The following is a 20819-nucleotide window of genomic DNA, read 5'->3' on the forward strand; positions in this document are numbered from 1 at the left end:
TATTGCTGAAGCCTGGCTTGGAGAATTTTGAGTATTACTTTACTAGCGTGTGAGATGAGTGCAATTGTGCGGTAGTTTGAGCATTCTTTGGCATTGCCTTTCTTTGGGATTGGAATAAAAACTTACCTTTTCCAGTCCTGTGGCCACTGCTGAGTTTTCCAAATTTGCTGGCATATTGAGTGCAGCACTTTCAAAGCATCATCTTTCAGGATTTGAAATAGCTCAAATAAGTAGTCACCCTACTTACTTAACTTATATGCAGAGTACATTATGCAAAATACCGGGCCAGATGAATCATAAGCTGGAATCCAGAATGCTGGGAGAAATATCAATAACCTCAGATATGCAGATAACACCACTCTTATAGCAGAAAATGAAGAGGAACTAAAGAGCCTTTAGATGAAAGTGAAAAAGAAGAGTGAAAAAGCTGGCTTAAAACTCAGCCTTCAAAAAACTAAGATCATGACATCCAATCCCATCACTTCATGCCAAATAAATGGGGGAAAAAATGGAAACAATGACAGACTTTATTCTCTTGGCCTCCAAAATCCCTGCATATCGTGACTGTAGCCATGAAAATAAAAGACACTTCTTGGAAGAAAAGCTGTGACCAACCTAGACAGCATAATGAAATGCAGAGACATCATTTTGCTGACAGAGGTCTGTATAGTCAAAGCTATGGTTTTTCCAGTAGTCATGTACGGATGTGGAAGTTGGACCATTAAAGAAAGCTGAGTGCCAAAGAATTGGTCCTTTTGAACTGTGGTATTGGAGAAGACTCTTGAGAGTCCCTTGGACCCCAAGAAGACCATACCCGTCAGTCCTAAAGGAAATCAATCCTGAATATTCATTGGAAGGGCTGATGCTGAAGCTCCAATACTTTGGCCACCTGATATGAAGAGCCGACTCATTGGAAAGGACTCTGATGCTGGGAAAGACTGAAGGCAGGAGGAGAAGAGGATGACAGCGGATGAGATGGTTGGATTGTATCATTGATTTGATGGACATGAGTTTGAGCAAACTCCCGGAGATAGTGAAGGACAGGGAAGCCTGGGGTGCTGGAGTCCATGGGGTCACAGAGTCGGATACAACTCTGAGCGACTGGATAACGACAATGAAGTATATTGCCTAACTTGGGATTATAGAATTTTGTGTACAAGCTATCATAATCACAGTCAAAGTTAATTTTTTAAATGCCATCTACTGGTCATTGTTCTGCATTTTTTATTTAACCTCTGTTGAGAATGTTGCACTTACATGGTGGCTCAATGGTAAAGCATCTGCCTGCCAATGCAGGAGACATAGATTCAATCCCTGGGTTGGGAAGATCCCCTGGAGAAGGAAATGGCAACACACTCTGGTATTCTTGCCTGGAGAATCCCACGGACAGAGGAGTTTGGAGGGCTATAGTCTCTGGGGTCATAAAGAGTTGGCGTGACTTAGCAACTAAATAACAACAAATGGAGAACAGTAGAGAGAAACTTTTATGTCTTTGTTTTGCTGTGTTACACCTTAAACCAACTTTAAAACTCAAACCATCAATATTCTTATGTTTCATTGGCATATCAGTTGGTTCTTTAAGCATCACCAGTTATCAGTGATAATTTCTGTTTTGTATTTAGTATATAAAGCTAAAGCCTTTTTCATACATTGTTTTCCTAAGTCTGAGGTTTTTTAACATTTTTATTTTATATTATAGTTGCTTTACAATATTGTGTTATTTTCAAAAGTATAGAAAATTGATTCAGTTATACACACACACATATATTTATATATTCTTTTAGGATTCTTTCCCCATTTAGGTAATTACAGAGTATTGAATAGAGTTCCCTGTGCTATACAGTAGGTCCTTATTGATTATCTATTTTATATATAGGAGTTGTTTTTGTTTAGTCACTAAGTCATATCTGATTCTTTGTGACCCCTATGGACTGTAGCCTGCCCAGCTCCTCTATCCAAGAGATTCTCCAGGCAAGAATACTGGAACTGGTTACTGTTTCCTTCTCCAAGGGATCTTCCCAACCCAATGATTTAACTCTCATCTCCTGCATGGCAGGCAGATTCTTTATCACTGAACCATCAGGGAAGCCAGTATATACTAATGTGTATATATTGATCCCAACCTCATAATTTATCCCTCCCTTCCCCACCTTTCCCCTTTGGTAACCCCAAGTTTGTTTACTAAGTCTCTAAGTTGGTTTCTGTTTTGAAAATCAGTTAGTTTGTATCATTTTTTAGATTCTGCATGTAAGTGATATTTGTCTTTGAGTTACTTTACTTAGTATGGTAGTCTCCAGGTTCATCCATGTTGCTCCAATGCAACAATTATTTCATTCTTTTTATGGCTAGTATTCCATTGTTTATATGTAGTACATCTTCTTTATCCTTTCATCTGTCAGTGAACACTTAGGTTGCTTCCTGGCTATCATAAATAGTGCTGCTCCAGACATGAGGTGTGTTATATTTTTGAATTATGGATTTGTTGTCCAGGAGTGGGATTTCTGGGTCATATGGTAGTTCTATTTTTAGTTATTTAAGAAACCTGTACACTGTTCTCCATAGTGGGTATACCGATATACATTCCTACTAATGTAGGAGGGTTCCCTTTTCTCCATACCCTCTCCAGAATTTATGGTTCATAGACTTTTTGATGGACCAGTTTTTACCAGTTTAAAAAATTTTTATTATACTTATCCTAGCCCAAAATGATAATGAAAGAAGGAGGAGTTTAGAAAATGTAAGGGTCAGGTATCTAATCTCAAAAATAGATGTTCTTTTCCTGCAGCTCTTGGTCAGAGCAGATTTCCACAGATTGTCTGAGCCAATAATTTCAGGTGGATGAATAATGAAGGGACCGCAGAGTAAAGCCGTGCAGCTGGCATTTCTTACTCCAATTCAGTCTCATTAGAGCTTGCTGATTTAATGTAGGGATTAAATGACCTGGGGTGGATTTTTAAATGCAATTTTACTTAGTTTAAAGTTTGCCAATGACTAGATACATAACCTTGGACAAGTTAGCTAACTTTTCTGAAAGTTGATTTTTATCTTGTGTTAAAGGAAGATAATAATAATAATACCCCTTCATACGTGTGAACATTTTATGAGATTGTGTCTGGAACATTCCTAACAGAATAACTGACAACAATACAAATGTCAAGAGTTGTTGTTCTTGTATTAATAATTACAGGAAGGAAGATATTAGTTATATTGTTTGTTGTAAGGCGTGGAAATACTTTGGTATTAGCCTTCAATCCAAGTTTCTTTAAAACACCTTTTGTTCATTTTTATGATCAGACTCAGCCATTGAGTATGAATGAAAACAAAAATGCTGTGACTTTGTTATTTCAGGTTGGGATGGTCATGTATCATCTTTCTCAGGGGACTGCTTTTTTTCAACATGTGCATCAGTGTTAAAAATTCTGTGATATAATTTGTGGACTCTTTCAGTGTATTTCAGCAGCAATTTGGCATAACTATCCCATCGTCAAACATAAAACAAGTTTGTTCTCCAGTATTTTGAATTGGCACATAATTCCCTAATTCTTCCTTTCGGTGATCCCATCTATGAATCTATGGAGTTATACTAAGGAATTCACTCCACTGTATAGGCATCAAGTGTTGACTGTTGATAGAGAAAATAATATGGCTCTCAAATATGTTTTGCTATTGCTACTGCTGCTAAGTCACTTCAGTCATGTCCAACTCTGTGTGACCCCATAGACGGCAGCCCACCAGGCTTCCCCGTCCCTGGGATTGTTTTACATGTTATTAAATGCTATTATGATTAATGAAACATATTTCATTTGAAAGGCAAACTGGTTCATAGAGTTTTGTTCATTATTTTATAATTCTTTAAGCCATATATATGTACATGATGTAAATGTACCATGATTATCACATACAGTACGTGAGTCTTAATGTTTTAAAGAGGCTCTTGCTTTGAAAAGACTGCAGACCTTGCTTTACATATTAGCTTTTAGGATGTTTACCCCTAGTTTTATAATTTGGATTATGGATGGCATTTTGTTTCCTTCTCAGAATCTGGCATAATACTCTGTCCTAATCACATATACAATTAACAAATGGATGCTAAAATAGCATTTAAATGACCATGGATTTACAGTGCACTGCCATATTTCCTGCCCTTGCTTGAATGTATTAGAAGAACAGAAAAACATTCAACTGGTAACTTTATTTACAACATGAGCAGGCTGGAAAGTAGCCAGTTGTCATCAATTTTCATGGATGGCATGGCCATTAACAACAGTGTATCACCTTCTCTCTTTTAGATGGGAATGTGGTGGAGCCTGACATGTCTGCAGGGTTTTGTCCAGATCACAAGGCAGCCATGGTTTTGTTCCTTGACAGGGTCTATGGAATTGAGGTTCAAGATTTCCTCCTCCATCTTCTCGAGGTTGGCTTTCTGCCAGATCTCCGGGCTGCTGCTTCTTTAGACACGGTAATGATTTGAACGGATGACTTCTGCAACTTTTAACTCTTCAGTCTCTGCCATCTGATATTCTTTCACAGATATAGTCATTCATTCATTCATTGCCCCCACATGTTTATCGAGTGCCAATTTTTTTATGGTAGCAGAGAGTAAATAGAAAATAAGATAGACTATATCCTCAAGGAATTTACTGAATAGTGGAGAAAATGTACAACCTGAAGAGGACAGTAAAAATTCTTATCAGTGCAATGGAAGACAGTAAGAAGTTTATATAACTCTAATTAGGGCGGTCACAGTGGTTCCTGTTCAACTTCTAAGTCCACATAAATAATTGTGCATCTCAGTAAAAGCAATTAAAGTATTAAAAAGGTCTAGTGAGCATTGTTAAGTCTTTCCAACTACAGTATCACTCTGGCGTATTCATTTTTTAATGTACATATAAATTAAAATCTGCTTTGTGAGATCAGTAGCCCATGTCAAGAACCTGCGAACATCAGTGTAAATGTTCTGCTATTTGAAACATTTTTAAAATAAGCTGGAATGCTAAATGTTATTCTAGTAGTTGTAATAATACCTTGTTTTATTCTCAATTATATGTCTTGTTGATATCAGAGGAAATCAGATCTTGAGTTGGCAATAGCTCCCACATGAAAACCGTGAGAGGAGAATCAGAAAAATGAAACTGAATTCTTTTTCCTTTTTTTGGTTGTGTTCATGTGAATTTCTGAACCCAAGTATCACAGATGATAACATGGTAAAACAATCAACCTTTGATTGTTGATTCTGATTGACATGAGTATAAATACGATGAGTATATATACAACATGAGTATAAAGTGTTTGAAATTTACTGTGAGAATAAACTCCTTTCTTTGTCCTCTCCTAGTAAAGGGAGACTCTCCCACTCTTCGCTATCATTAGCATCTTTCATCTTTCATCCATTCTACCTTTGACATTTTATTATAGAACATGAACTTCTGTGGCTTTTTGCAGAGATAGATATTATTTCATTCATTTTTATCTGTTGATGAGCAATTGAAAATCTGTTGTTTTTAGTGGTTAAAAAAAAGTATATGAACCACAGTTAAAGCTATAACAGAGGAATCCATTTCTATATTACATACTCTTGTAAATTTCTGGATAGTGAAATAACATGTCCACATGTATGATCCCTTTGAAAGTTGTCTCCTGACCAACGCAAATGACAGTCTCCTCTCCAATTCCCTTCCAGGCTGCTTTGAGTGCTACAGACATGGCCCTGGCGCTCAATCGGTACCTGTGCACAGCCGTGTTACCCTTGTTAACAAGGTGTGCTCCTCTTTTTGCTGGCACCGAGCACCATGCTTCTCTCATTGACTCATTACTTCACACTGTGTACAGGCTTTCTAAGGGCTGCTCACTTACCAAAGCTCAACGGGATTCCATAGAAGTGTGTTTACTCTCTATTTGTGGGTAAGTGGACTGTGAAATCGAATTCATGTTTCTTTAAATGAGAGAATTTACTCTGTGGTCCTTGACAAATTGTTATGAATGTTAGCAACAATTTCCAGACCAAAAAATTAATTCATGTTAGTCATTGCCGTGTACCGAGTTATGAGTCTTACCAGAGCACTGTTGCTCCTGATCAAATTCAGGAGTGTTCCTCCAAGACTCTACAGGTATCTAGCCATTGAATATGGTGTTGGACTGATGATGCTATTCTGGATGTTGGTGGGTGAGGTGGTTGTATGGGGAATCCCTTTCTGTGTTAGTGTAGGATTAACCTTTCAACTGTGTGTAATGGTTTTAACTCCTCTTCTAGAAGAGAAAAGAGAAAAAAGAGACTTATTAAAGGTAAAAAAAAATCTAGTATTATAGTAATAATAGGAAAGTATGACCTATGTTTGACAGTGATGAAAATCAAGGGTCTCACTATGAAATCCAGAAACATTTATCTTCTTGTGAAGTTCTGACAAGTGCAAGTGACAATTTCTTAGACCCCTACCTAGGTTACTGGTTTCTTTCTAATAGACAGGAGCTCTCGGAGGTGAAAGCTTGCAGTCTGTCCAGAACATCGATGAAAGAAGGGTTTTCACTCACAATGGAATGAGTGTATGGGTGTAGGAGCCAGATGGGACTGAGAGATGTTAGAGATTAGTTCATAATCTTAGTTCCCCGACCCTACAATTCTGTGAAATGGAATCAAAACCTGTCTCACTGATTTTTTCAAAATATTAAATGAGGTGAAGCACTCGGGATTACCAGAATAATAAATGGTCATAGGGTGTTAGTTTTCTTTCCCTTCCTCCTCTGGCAAAATTTCTTAGTCTTTTTCTCTTCCTCTTGCTCCTACACTCCCTCCTTTTTCTGCTTCTGATCTAGTCCCTGAGACCCTTCCCACCCACTGAAAAGAGAGACTAGCATTTACTAAATTAATAGGAACAGTGGGCTCTGTGGTTATGACTGGTGAGAAGAGAAGGGGCTGAAAAGGAACATCTGCTGTAGCAAATGAAGGTTGATTTTCAGATCAGGGAGCTAGAGATGAGTTTGAAATATAACCTTTTATGAAATTACATAACTCTCAGTTAATCTTTGAATTAGGAACACCTAAAATTAACATCATCTGAAGAGAAGTGTAGGTATAGGTTCTTGGGGTGTATAATCTGGTTTAATGAATTATCTACTTAGTTTAAACATTATTAGATATTCATTATTAAAATTAGCTTTGTTCCACCAGCCAATTGAGACCTTCTATGATGCAACACTTACTCAGAAGATTAGTATTTGATGTCCCATTATTAAATGAACATGCAAAGATGCCTCTTAAGGTAAGTACAGGAAATGTTTGTAGTTATTTGATTACTGGGTACTCTGACTTTGTTTCCTATTACAATATGTACATTTCTTAAATTCATCATGTTTAATATTGGATGCTGGAAAATTTCTTCCAGTTATTGAAATGGACATGTAAGTTGTATTTGTGTGTACATCAGCCTAAATAAACAAGTAATAAAAGGCCAGAGAAATCCTAAGATTGGTTTACTGTATGTCAGTGGAAATAGAAGTCAGTGGAAAGAAAACAGGCCACAAGAAAAAGATGAGCCAATATATTCTCAAGCCAATATATTCTTATATACCATGGAAACATGGTAATAGGCCTGGCCTAAAGTATTAACAACCTCATGTCATTAAGAATAGATTTTTAAAAACAACATTTTCTAAGTCTGTAATCAAATGACAGTTTCCAAATATCATCTCATAAGGTTCAAAATAATCCTTATGTATATGCAGTTGCGGTTTACCATAGAGTATAGACAATTCCCTGACATATTTGCTTCCCAGCTTTATTATTCTGTACAGGAAATGATCAAGTCTCATTCTGTCTTATTGACTTGGAATATTTTCTTGTCGTTGAATATCCCAATCCAGACTGAGGATTAAGATGTTCAGTTCAGTTCAGTTGCTCAGTCGTGTCTGACTCTTTGAGACCCCATGAACTGCAGTATGCCAGGCTTCCCTATCCATCATCAACTCCCGGAGTTCACTCAGACTCACATCTATTGAGTCAGTGATGCCATCCAGCCATCTCATCCTCTGTCGTCCCCTTCTCCTCCTGCCCCCAATCCCTCCCAGCATCAGAGTCTTTTCCAATGAGTTAAATCTTAGCATAAGGTGGCCAAAGTACTGGAGTTTCAGCTTTAGCATCATTCCTTCCAAAAAGGTGTATACTAATAAATGATCTAGTGGCATGGTCTGTGCATGGAGGTCATTGTCCTGTAATGGACTTTTTATAGATGACCACTCTGCTCTGCCACCTGGTAAGCATTATATTTTTTTCTCATGGCCACACAGTATAAGTGCTATACAAAGAGGTTTGAGATAAAAATGAGCTGCTATTTTTCGAGCTGCCATTACACTAAACATACCAAGGTATTTAACAAAAACAGTCTTTCTCTATGAAAATTAATTTTGGTTTAATAAACCTACGAAAATTAATGAATTTTGTAAAGTAATTTCTGTCCTTGCTGAAAATCCCATTTTTACCTGGGATAATGCTTGTCACATAGAATTTTCTTGGTACAAATGAGCTAGAAGATACCTAAAAAAAGATACAGGATCGCTTCATGTGATAAAACTCGTTTGCATTATAGATAGTTCTATGTTATTCCAAGCAAATTAGATCTCAGTATTTCATCATTTGAGATTCCTAAATTGTGTGTTTGTGTGTTTTGTAACTGAGAAGGATACTAAGCGAGAAAAAATATGTCTACAGCAAGATATGTAGTTAGTTTTAATAGGAGTAACTCTTATCAGTTTATTTTCCTTGTTAGATATAGGTAAGAGTCCAAAATATATAGTTTCTTTATAAAGATCATTTTATTAATTTGGCAATTAGTTGTGACTATTTCCTAGTTTATTAATCACGAATACATTATCCAAAGAGTTACTAAATAATGGAATCATGAAGTGTAATGATTAAGGATAGGCAGAGAGGAAGCAAAAATATCCAGAGGTACTATCCCCTGAGAATGCACATTTTAGGTGCTGTATCCTCTGGATCACCCTGACATCAATCAGTTTGTTAAATGCATGGATTCCAGGAGACAACAAGTCATAAAATTATGAGTAAATGATAGCAACTAAAGTAGATCTCAGTACATAGATAGCCAAACAACCTCCTAAAGAATTCTTTTCGAGATAATTTGTGAAATTGGGTGTTTGGTCTTTATCTTGTAATCAGTGTTAAATCTTAAAGAGATATCCTATATAAGGTAATAATGTTTTCCAAAAGAATTCATATGGAATTGAGTAGTTTTCTTTCACTTGGCCTTGTTACATGGCATTAGAATGCCATTGGGAGGAAATTGAAAAAAAAAAAAAAATTGAAGTATCTTTAGTTCAGTGCTCTTATAATTGTTTCCCTACCTAGCTGCTGACAAATCATTATGAAAGATGCTGGAAATATTACTGCCTGCCTGGAGGGTGGGGCAACTTTGGAGCTGCCTCAGAAGAAGAACTTCATTTGTCAAGAAAGCTGTTCTGGGGCATCTTTGATGCCCTGTCTCAAAAGGTAATTTACCCTGTCTCAGAAGGTAATTTAATCTTTTGTGGATGTATTTGTATCATAAAATAATTGAAGAACCATAGGTCCTTGATAAGAAAGTGTTCCTAGTAGAATAGTGAGATGCTGCCTTTACTTAGCAAGACTTGACATAGTTTTGTTTTTTTCTCTTTATAACAAATGTTGAGAATGCAATTTATATTGACTTTTCATAGTCATGATGGTAACATGTTTCTTGTAATTACAACACTTTTTGACTTGAAAATGGCTAAGCATTTTAGCAAATTATTCACATGGATTGATCAGTTTCTGGTATATTTGGACTTACTTGGACTCAAACCCTTCCTCATCAGTCACCTCCCCAATCTTATAAAGCCTGAAGAAATCTTGTCAAATGTAAAAATGTTAAGTATTAAAGCTCATAAAATTATAATATTCCAGTAGCCTTATTGACTTTTCACACTTTGCTGCTATGGTGACTTAAGTGTCTGCATTCACTCTTGCTTTAAGTGCATGACATCCTCTAATATTTGCCATATTTGCAGTGAATGGTTTTGTACACTTTTCAGGAAACTGAAGCATAGTATTTCAGTGAAAATCAGAACATGCTTGCTATGCTTATGCTTAAATCATTAATCAAAATCAGTTTGAATTCCCAGACAGACATTATCAGATGACTGGACTAGTATAACAGAAGTTTGCTACATAATAAAGGAAGTTTATCTGTGACAACATGTGGTAGCTGCATCTGAATGCTTTTTCTTGTTGAATTGTGTTTGGGAAACTGAGAGTCCTTTTAAAACAATATGTAGAACGTATTTTTAGAAGAATTTGCACTTTAAAAGCACTTAAAGTGAGATAACTTTATTTATTTATTTTTTTTTTACTGAGTGCATTATTGTCAGTAACCTTCTTAATTCCCAATCCTGGCTTCAGTCCTCAATTCCCATGAACACTTCACCTCACCCCAGGCTAGCTCCAGCCCCATCATTCCACAGTGCAGTGTTTGACAAAGTCAAGCTCCATATTGCTAAATCCAGTGGTCACTGCTCTGTCCCCCTCTCCTCCATCTTTCAGTAGAGTTCAGCAATCTACTTTTTCCTGAAAAACTGAACTCTTTTGTCTTTCAAGATCCCACACACTTGTGATTTTTCTCTTGTTCACTGGCCACACTGGTTCAGCTTTATCTCTAAATGTTGTTGTAACCCAGGGCTTGGTCCCAGGCCCTGATCTCTGTCTGTCTATGGTCTCTCCCTGGGTGACTCTCCCATCTTTTTGCTGATGCTTCCCAAATTTATATCTCCAGATAGGACATTTTCCCTTACCTTCAGATTGTCTAACAGCCCACCATGTCCACATGTCTGCTGGGACATCTAGCAGGCATCTCAAAGTATTATGACCAAGGTAGAATTTCTGATTTCTCCCCCTCACTCTCCTAGTTCTTCCTTCCCCGGTCTTCCTAATCTCAGTAAATGACAGCCCAAATGATCACTCAAAGTCCCCTTAGGAGCGAAAATCTCACCAGATGTTTGAACAGAGAATTATTAAATAGGTATAAAATTGTTAACTAGAAAGTAGGTGTAAAGTTGCTAACTGAAAGGATAAAAAGAGGACCCTAAGATACGGTGGAGACAACAGTGCAGAAACATCTGTGGCCCTAAGGACTGAAAACAGACAAGAGACTAGAATCATTAACATTTAGAAATGTAGAGGAGGGATTCCCTGCAGAACTAAAACTCTGACCTCTGAGTAGGGGCTTCTGCTTGGCTGGTGCTGCCATCTCTCCAAGGAGGGTACAGAGAAGTTAGCTCTGCAAAGGTTGGAAAACCTGTGACCTGGATTCGACTGCTGCTACTGTAAGGAAGAGCAAGTGCCAGTGGAAGAAGCTTTGCTAGGATGGTGCGCTCAAAAACAGGAAGCAGAGGGGAGGAGCAAGTCCCGCCTCCTTCCTCAGCCTTCCATCTCCCTGAGCACCTGCAATTCTCAGGGCCTGGTGAGAGCCAGCTGGCAAAGCAGAGAAGTGGTTTGCATACTCTCAGCCCCGGCATCACAAAGCAGAGTACAGAAGGAGAAAGTTGGATCTAAAGACAAGAAATAACCTAATAACTATCACAGCCATCTAAAGTGAGATAACTTTAAAATAATTATTATTTTTGATTTTTTAAAAAATCTGTAAATACAGTTTAACTATGTAACTAATATATTTTTCCCTGGAAGTTTTGGTTATACATTTTTCCTGTAAAAGTTGTTTCTCTGTTCAGAATTTTTTTTATACCTTGAAATGCAAGGTATAAAATTAAAATTTCTTACTCTCTGGGTGTTATCCTTTAGGTATTTTTCATATATAGTCTTTATACTGTGGTACAGCAATAATCTGTAACTAGCTGTGATAAACTATAACTAATGTACTCCTCGACTGAAATCATGTTTATGTTGTAAAAGCATATTGTACACTTTGAATATTCAAGTTCACCTCACTTCACATGTTGGAAAACAAACTTTTAGAGAAGCAAAGATTTTATTCTTTTTATGCTACAACTTCAGTAAAAAGCTTCAGTTTCTCTTATGTTTGGTGGGATTTAAGGCCATATTTTCCGTTTTCTGGGGCTTTCCTGGTGGCTCAGAGGTTAAAGCATCTGCCTGCAATGTAGGAGACTTGGGTTTGATCCCTGGGTTGGGAAGATCCCCTGGGGCAGGAAATGGCAACCCACTCCAGTATTATTGCCTGGAGAATCCCATGGACAGAGGAGCCTGGTGGACTATAGTCCACGGGGTTGCAAAGAGTCAGACATGACTGAGCAACTTCACACTTCACTTTCACTTTCCATTTTCTAGAAAAAGAATCTTTGGGGGAATTGAGTTAGCTGAAGGTAATTCAGATTTTCTCCTACAACATCGTGTCAGTCGCAGTGCTCATGTTGACAACTTTTGCCAAGTTGTAATGGGATATTTATTTTTTTGGTCCTCCATTTCTTTCCAGAAATATGAACAAGAACTTTTCAAACTGGCACTGCCTTGCCTGAGTGCAGTTGCGGGAGCTTTGCCTCCAGACTACATGGAGTCAAATTATGTCAGTATGATGGAAAAACAGTCATCAATGGATTCTGAAGGGAACTTTAATCCACAACCTGTTGATACCTCAAAGTATGGACTCTTTCTATTGCAGCAGATTTTTATTGTAAATGATGTGTGAAGTCTGAAATTGAATAAGGTACTAAAGTGAACTTTCTCTCATCCATGCCCCCTTTGAATTGGTATCCTTTTAATAGGGGTCCCTTTACTTGATGAAATGATAGTAGTAATACTAATGGTTACATGAATACCAGAAATTGATAAGATGTACCTCCTAAGAGATACACTCTTAACATCACCAGGATTCTCTGTATGTAACCACATGGTTATATCTATAATCATGAGAATCAAGAAAGGATATCAGTTATCTTTTTAGTTGAAGTTCTACCCTAAATGTTAAATTAGTAATTTCAGTCAACCTCTGTGTAGAGTCTTTGACTAGGATGTTTCCAGCATGCAGGCAAGGCTATTTCTTACGAGCAATGGGGCATTATTCATCATCACTACATCTCAGCCAGGCCTGGGGTTAGCAGTCAGTGTTCAGCCTCATAAAACACAGCATGAGAGTGAACGGAATATCAAATGAGAATATCTCTGAAAAATTTAGCGTGCAGTGAGGGTGCAGTGTGACAATCTCAACTACAGATACACTGTTACCTAACATTATGAAGTTCTTCCATGGACCTGGTTGTGTAAATTGTTCTGCAGATCAGGTGTTTGGGTATGTTAGGTGTTTGAGGTCTCAGCACTTTTGTTTTTGTTACCATCTTTGAGTAGAATCATGGTTTCCCACTTGCAAAGAGGCTGTTCTTCATGCCACATTGTCTTATCCATTCTGTAGTCACTCAGCAAGATCAGTATTAGCAAGGTAGTCACTTGGTGGTTATCATCCCCAGCATCTGAATTTACTTGGGTGTTCAACTTTCAGGCCTCTTGTGTCCCCCCAGCTGGTTTAGCTTCCATAACCAGATCAAAATTTTGACCCAAGTGGTATGCCGTTAGTTTGATAATGCCTTAAATTTGCATGTTTGGTATTTGATGACAGTCCTGTGAGAAAAGACTCTACCCCCCAGTATTTGGCTTATGTGATTGATTGATCCTTTGTATCTCTTCTAAAGTAAGTAAACCAAAATGTCACATGTTCACATTCCTACGTGGGTAAGTTTGTGGTTTGCTAACATACAATGTAATCCAGAATTTTCAAATAACATCAGAACTGTGTCATGGCTTTGATGTTGATTAATTGAATCCAATTAATGAGTAAATGCTGGGCATGTATATTAATTTACCTCAGTTTACCCCTTTGGGGACCTCTTAACAGATTAGGTTTGCATAGTGATATCAGTAGTGTCTACATCTGTATGATTTTTACGTATTGTTTTTTAAATGTGTGTAATAAAGTTCAGTTACCAACTAATAACATGCGAGAAAAGAACAGTAAACCTCATTATATCAGGTCTTATAATTCTATTCTCAAAGTTAACTGCATTAATAAGTTATTTTCATCAGTGAATGGAATTATATGCATACTTAGTTTTTCATTGATAGATATATGTAATAGTACCAAGTCTTATATTTACCATCAGACTTGGTCACCAACTGCATGGACTTCATGTCTGTTTGAGAGATTAAATATTTATTTAAACATGAAAGAACTCAAGAAGAAATGTTATCAAAATCATAAAGCAAGAATTGATTAAATGCTTTTCCCTATTGTTCATATTAGTAACACTTAGAATTTATATATAGATCATTATTATTTAAAATCATTAACACATCACTGGTTATATTCAATTAACTTAAAATTAATTTTAGTACATTTAAAAAATGTTACAAATCAGATTTTAGCAGCCTTTTACCCATTTATAGTTGTTGCAGAAGAGATTAAAATCAAAAAAGAATAACTTCAAAGGACCAATGTGAGAGTAAAGTATGTCTTTAAGCTCCTTATCTAACTATATCTTCATTCAAATTAAAAAAAAAATTGGTGCAATCTATTGTCCTTTTCTTGCATACATTTAAATTATTTTTCTCATACTATTTAAATTTTTATTGTATATAATTTATATTAAGATATAAAGTATGAATAAATATAAGATGAGCAGATAGAACCTTATTCGCTTGACTTTTCTCATACTGTTTCTACCATATGGAAAAGTAATACCTTGTTAAACCAATTTTTTAACAGTTTTGCATTGAATGAGATATGAACAGTCATAAGCTGTGGAATAAATTATGAATGATTCCCTGAAAATTCTGTGAAAATCAAGCCTCTTTTCTTTGTTTTTCTCATAGCATTACAATTCCTGAGAAGTTGGAATACTTCATTAACAAATATGCAGAACATGCCCATGACAAGTGGTCAATGGATAAGGTAAAAGAACATCACATTCTAAATCATTAATGAATGTGCCTAATGACTGATTCTGGCTCACATATTTCTGACCATGCCAATTTTCTGCTTTCAAGTATGAGCATTAGATTAGGAAAGAACATTTAATTATGATTTGCTAATATAATATTTAGCTCTGCCATGGATGTACATAGGATATACCTATGAATAAGAATATTTGTGTTCATAAAAAGCACAGTGTTAGAATAAGATGATGAAGGAGTAGTTGGATGTAGAGTACATCTCTCTCCATGGATACATTAGAAATACACCTTCAAACACAGAAGTGCATGCAGAACACCAGCTGAGAGCAGACAGGAGTACCTGACCAGAGGAAAGAATATATAGAACTATGCAAAACTCGAGATCAAGCCCTGAGCCTTTGGGGTGGGAGCACTGACTCCAAGACCCTAGACTACCAGAGAAGTAGCCCTAGGGAGTATCAGATAGTGAGAACTCACACAAAGGAAACCACTTGAATACAAGACCCAGCATCACCCAACCACCAGTAGCACTCTGTGCAGGACTCCTCATCTAAATAACAAACAAAACAAAAATACAAACCCAATCATCAGCAGACAGGATTACCCCCTCACTCAGCCTTGCCCATCAGAGGTCAAACAAACAAACAAACAAAAAATCAGCACAAATCTCACACTAACCCCTGGACCAACTTTATCAGGGCAAAAATGAAAAGGAAGAAAGAATTCAGCCTTGAAGCCTGGGAAAAGGAGACCTCAAACACAATAAGTTAAAAAAAATAATGAAAAGGCAGAGAAATACTGTACAAATGAAGGAACAAACTAGAAACACAGAAGTCCAAATAAATGAAGAGGAAATAGGCAAACTACCTGAAAAAGAATTCAGAATAACAATAGTAAAAATGATCAAAAACCTTGACAACAAAGTGGAGAAAATGCAAGAATCAATTAACAAAGACCTGGAAGAATTAAAAAATAAACACACAGAGACAAACAATACAATTACTGAAATTAAAAATACTCTGGAAGGAATCAGTAGCAGAATATCTGAAGCAGAAGAACAAATCAGTGAGCTAGAAGATAAAATGGTAAAAATAACTTCTGAATAGCAGAATAAAGTAAAAAGAATGAAAAGAACTGAAGACAATCTCAGAGACCTCTAGGACAATATCAAACGTACCAACCTTTGAATTATAGGGGTCCCAGAAGAAGAAGAGAAAAAGAAAGGGTATGAGAAAATTTTTGAAGAGATTATAGTTGAAAATTTCCCCAACGTGGAAAAGGAAATAGTCAAATCAAGTCCAAGAGGCACAGAGAGTCCCATACAGGATAAACACAAGGAGAAACATGCCAAGAGACATACAATCTAATCAAACTAAGACCAAATGCAAAGAAAGAATATTAAAAGCGGCAAGGGAGAAGCAACAAGTAACATACAAGGGAAACCCCATACTCTTAACAGCTGATCTTTCAGCAGAAACTCTGCAAGCCAGAGGAGAATGGCAGGAAGTATTTAAAGTACTGAAAGGGAAAAATCTACAGCTAAGATTACTGTACCTGGCAAGGATCTCATTCAAAATTAATGCAGGAATAAAAAGCTTTTCAGACAAGCAAAAGTTAAGAGAATTCAGTACCACCAAACCAGCTTTACAACAAATGTTGCTGCTGCTGCTGCTGCTAAGTTGCTTCAGTCGTGTCCGACTGTGTGCAACCCCATAGACGGCAGCCCACCAGGCTTCCCCCGTCCCTGGGATTCTCCAGGCAAAAACGCTGGAGTGAGTTGCCATTTCCTTCTCCAATGCATGAAAGTGAAAAGTGAAAGTGAAGTCGCTCAGTCGTGTCCGACTCCTAGTGACTCCATGGACTGCAGCCCACCAGGCCCCTCCATCCATGGGATTTTCCAGGCAAGAGTACTGGAGTGGGGTGCCATCGCCTTCTCCGACAACAAATGTTAAAGGGACTTATATAGTCAAGAAATACAAGAGAATAAAAAAGATGTACAAAATCAACCCCAAACAATTAAGAAAATGGCAATAGGAACATGTATATCAATAATTACTTTAAATGTAAATGGACTAAATGCTCCAACCAAAAGACACAGACTGGTTGAATGGATACAAAATCAAGACCCATATAAATATATGCTGTCTACAAGAAACCCACTTCAGACCTAAAGACACATGTAGGCTGAAAGTGAGAGGATGGAAAAATAGATTTCCTGCAAATGGGAAGCAAAAGAAAGCTGGAGTATCAATCCTCATATCAGACAAAATAGACCTTAAGATAAAGAAGATTACAAGAGATAAGGAAGGACACTAGATAATGATCAAGGGATCAATCCAAGAGGAAGACATAGCAATTGTAAATATCTATGAACCCACCATAGGAGCACCTCAATACATAAGACAAATACTAACAGACATAAAAGGAGAAATTGACAGTAACACAATGATAGTAGGAGACATTAACACCCCACTCACACCAATGGACAGAGCATCAAAACAGAAAATTAATAAGGAAACACAAGTCTTAAATGATACATTAGATGAGCTGGGTCTCAGTGATATCTTCAGGACATTCCATCCAAATGCAGAAGAATACACCTTCTTCTCAAGTGCACATAGAACATTTTCCAGGATTAACCACATCTTGGGTCACAAATCAAACCTCAGGAAATTTAAGAAGATTGAAGTTGTATCAAGCATCTTCCCTGACCACAACACTGTGAGACTACATATCATTTACAAGAAAAAATTTGTAAGAAACACAAACAACATGTTTCTAAATAACCAACAGGTTACTGAAGAAATCAAAAGGGAAATCAAAAAATTTCTAGAAACAAATGACAATGAAAACACAACTCAAAACCTATGGAATTCTGCAAAAGCAGTTCTAAGAAGGAGGTTTATAGCAATACAATCCTACCTCAAGAAACAAGAAAAGCATCAAATAGACAACCTAACTTTACACCTAAAACAACTGGGAAAAGAAGAACAAAAAAGCCCCCAAAATTAGTAGAAGGAAAGAAATCATAAAGATCAAAGCAGAAATAAGTGAAAAAGAAAGTATACTAAAGATTAATAAAACTAAAAGCTGGTTCTTTAAGAAGAACCAAAGAAGAAGCCTTATCCAGACTCATCAAGAAGAGAGAAGAAATCAAATCAACAAAATTAGAAATGAAAAAGGAGAGGTTATAACAGACAATGCAGAAGTACAAAGGATTTTAAGAGACTATTATGAACAACTATATGGCAATAAAATGGATAACCTGGAAGAAACTGATAGATTCTTAGGAATGATCAGGAAGAAATAGATTCTTAGAATTCTTAGATTCTTAGGAATGAACCAGGAAGAAATAGAAATTATGAACAACCCAATTATAAGCACTGAAATGGAAGCTGTGATCAAAAATCTCCCAAAAAACAAAAGCCTGGGACCAGATGGCTTCACAGGAGAATTCTATCAAACATGTAGAGAATAGCTAATGCTTATTCTTCTAAAACTCTTTCAAAAAATTACAGGAGAAGGAACACTTCCAAACTCGTTCTACAAGGCCACCATCACTCTGATAACCAAAACCAGACAATGACAACACAAAAAAAGAAAACTACAGGCCAATATCACTGATGAGCATAGATGCAAAAATCCTCAATAAAATTTTTGCAAACAGAATTCAGCAACATCAAAAAGCTCATACACCACAATCAAGTTGGGTTTATTCCAGGGATGCAAGGATTCTTCAATATATGCAAATCAGTCAGTGTGATACACCATATTAACAAATTGAAAATAAAAACCATATGATAATCTCAATAGATGCAGAAAAAAGCCTTTGACAAAATTCAGCACCCATTTATAATGAAAACTTCAAAAAATGGGCATAGAAAGAACCTACCTCAACATAGTAAAGGCCATATATGATAAGCCTACAGCAAACATTATTCTCAATGGTGAAAAACTGAAAGCATTCCCCCTAAGATTAGAACAAGACAAGGGTGTCCACTTGCACCACCATTATGCAACATAGGTCTGGAAGTCCTAGCTACAGCAATCAGAGAAGAAAAATGAATCTAGATCAGAAAAGAAGAAGTAAAGCTCTCACTGTTTGCAGATGACATGATACCGCACATAGAAAACTCTAAAGAAAGTGAAGTAGCTCAGTCGTGTCCAACTTTTTGCAACCCCATGGACTATAGCCTACCACACTCCTCCGTCCATGGGATTCTCCAGGCAAGAGTACTGGAGTGGGTTGCCATTTCCTTCTCCAGAGGATCTTCTCGAGCCAGGAATCAAACCCAGGTCTCCCACATTGCAGACAGACACTTTACCATCTGAGCCACCAGGGAAGCCAAGAGAAGAAGAGAACTCTAAAGATAGTATCAAAATATTACTAGAGTTAATCAGTGAATTTAGCAAAGTTGCGAAATGAATACACAGAAATGACTTGCATTTCTATATACTAACAATGAAAAATCAGAAGGAAAAATTAAGGAGTCAATCCCATTCACCATTGCAACAAAAAGAATTAAATATATAGGAATAAACTTATGTGACAAAAGAACTGTACACAGAAAATTATAAGACACTAATGAAAGAAATCAAAGATGACATAAACAGATGGAGAGATATTCCATGTTCCTGGGTAGGAAGAATAAATACTATGAAAATGACTATACTACCAAATGCAATCTACAGATTCAATGCAATCCCTGTCAAAGTACCAATGGCATTTTTCACAGAACTAGAACAAAAAATTTCACAATTCATATGGAAACACAAAAGACCTCAGTAGCCAAAGCAGTGTTGAGAAATAAGAATGGAGCTAGAAGAATCAACCTTCCTGATTTCCGATTATACTACAAAGCTACAGTCATCAAGACAATATGGTACTGGCACAAAACCAGAAATATAGACCAATGGAACAAGATAGCCCAGAAATAAACCCATGCACCTATGGGTACCTTATTTTTGACCATAGAGGCAAGAATACAATGGGGCAAAGACAGCCTCTTCAATAAATGGTGCTGGGAAAACTGGACAGCTACATGTAAACGAATAAAATTAGAACACCTCCTAACATCATACACAAAAATAAACTCGGGAAGACAAATTCAGTAAGACATAGTGACTCTGCATCCAGAAATCTTTTAAGAAAACTTTACCTTTTATGTGTAATTTTACATTACAAAAAGATCTTGAAAATTTTTAATCAGAATTTAGTAATTATTTACATCTTCTTGTCTTCAGTTGCATCTCTTATCACTAAATAGATCTTCATTTCCCTTACAGGGCAAGATGGCATGTTTTATTTGCATTGTCTATAAAAGAGGAGCGACTTGAATGAGATAACTAAGTAGCCCCAATGTCTGACACAAGTCCTACATACTTTTATGAGATTTTTTCCTAGAGGAAACATCGTGCACAGTTGTCACATTTCAGTTGAGCCTAGTAAAACTTGAAAGAAGATGGTTAAAATAGGTTTGTCAGAGAAATTAAGTTGAGATGATGCAGGAATCTAAAATGAGGATACACTGCTTTGCTGAAGGGAAAATCAAACAGCAATAGTTCCAAAAGATGTTTGTGTCACGTGGCAATTCAGTATTACCCAGTTTCAATCCTTGCCCTGGCCAACCAGTCCCTTCCTTCCTCTAAGAAACCCCATTTTTGTTAAGCATGTGACTTATTCTTTGTTCAGTAATTTAACCATGTTAGTAGGTGAGTCAGTAAGAGTAAAGTATCTGCCCTATTTAAAGACTCTATTAGATACTAAGCTGTTGGGGGGTGGTGATGGAGAGGAAGTTTACAGGAAAGTGGTCCTGAGCTGTTTCAGCCTAGTTATTCAGATTCCATTGACATACAGGGAAACAGTGAAGTGTGCCAGATT

The 20819-nt window shown here is 36.8% G+C and overlaps 1 protein-coding gene across 1 annotated transcript in view; it reads left to right on the forward strand.

The window, feature by feature from the left end:
• RYR2 (ryanodine receptor 2 (cardiac)) overlaps positions 1 to 20819 on the forward strand; it is an 826801-nt gene that overhangs the window by 601430 nt on the left and 204552 nt on the right. The window contains exons 49-54 of the mRNA XM_010860117.1: positions 4290 to 4459; positions 5681 to 5901; positions 7166 to 7256; positions 9359 to 9499; positions 12471 to 12634; positions 14858 to 14936. Of these exons, the coding sequence (XP_010858419.1) occupies positions 4290 to 4459; positions 5681 to 5901; positions 7166 to 7256; positions 9359 to 9499; positions 12471 to 12634; positions 14858 to 14936 (866 nt within the window). The remainder of the gene's footprint in view (positions 1 to 4289; positions 4460 to 5680; positions 5902 to 7165; positions 7257 to 9358; positions 9500 to 12470; positions 12635 to 14857; positions 14937 to 20819) is intronic.

Source organism: Bison bison, unplaced genomic scaffold, assembly GCF_000754665.1.
Source record: "Bison bison bison isolate TAMUID 2011002044 unplaced genomic scaffold, Bison_UMD1.0 scf7180017864462, whole genome shotgun sequence".
NCBI lineage: Eukaryota > Metazoa > Chordata > Mammalia > Artiodactyla > Bovidae > Bison > Bison bison.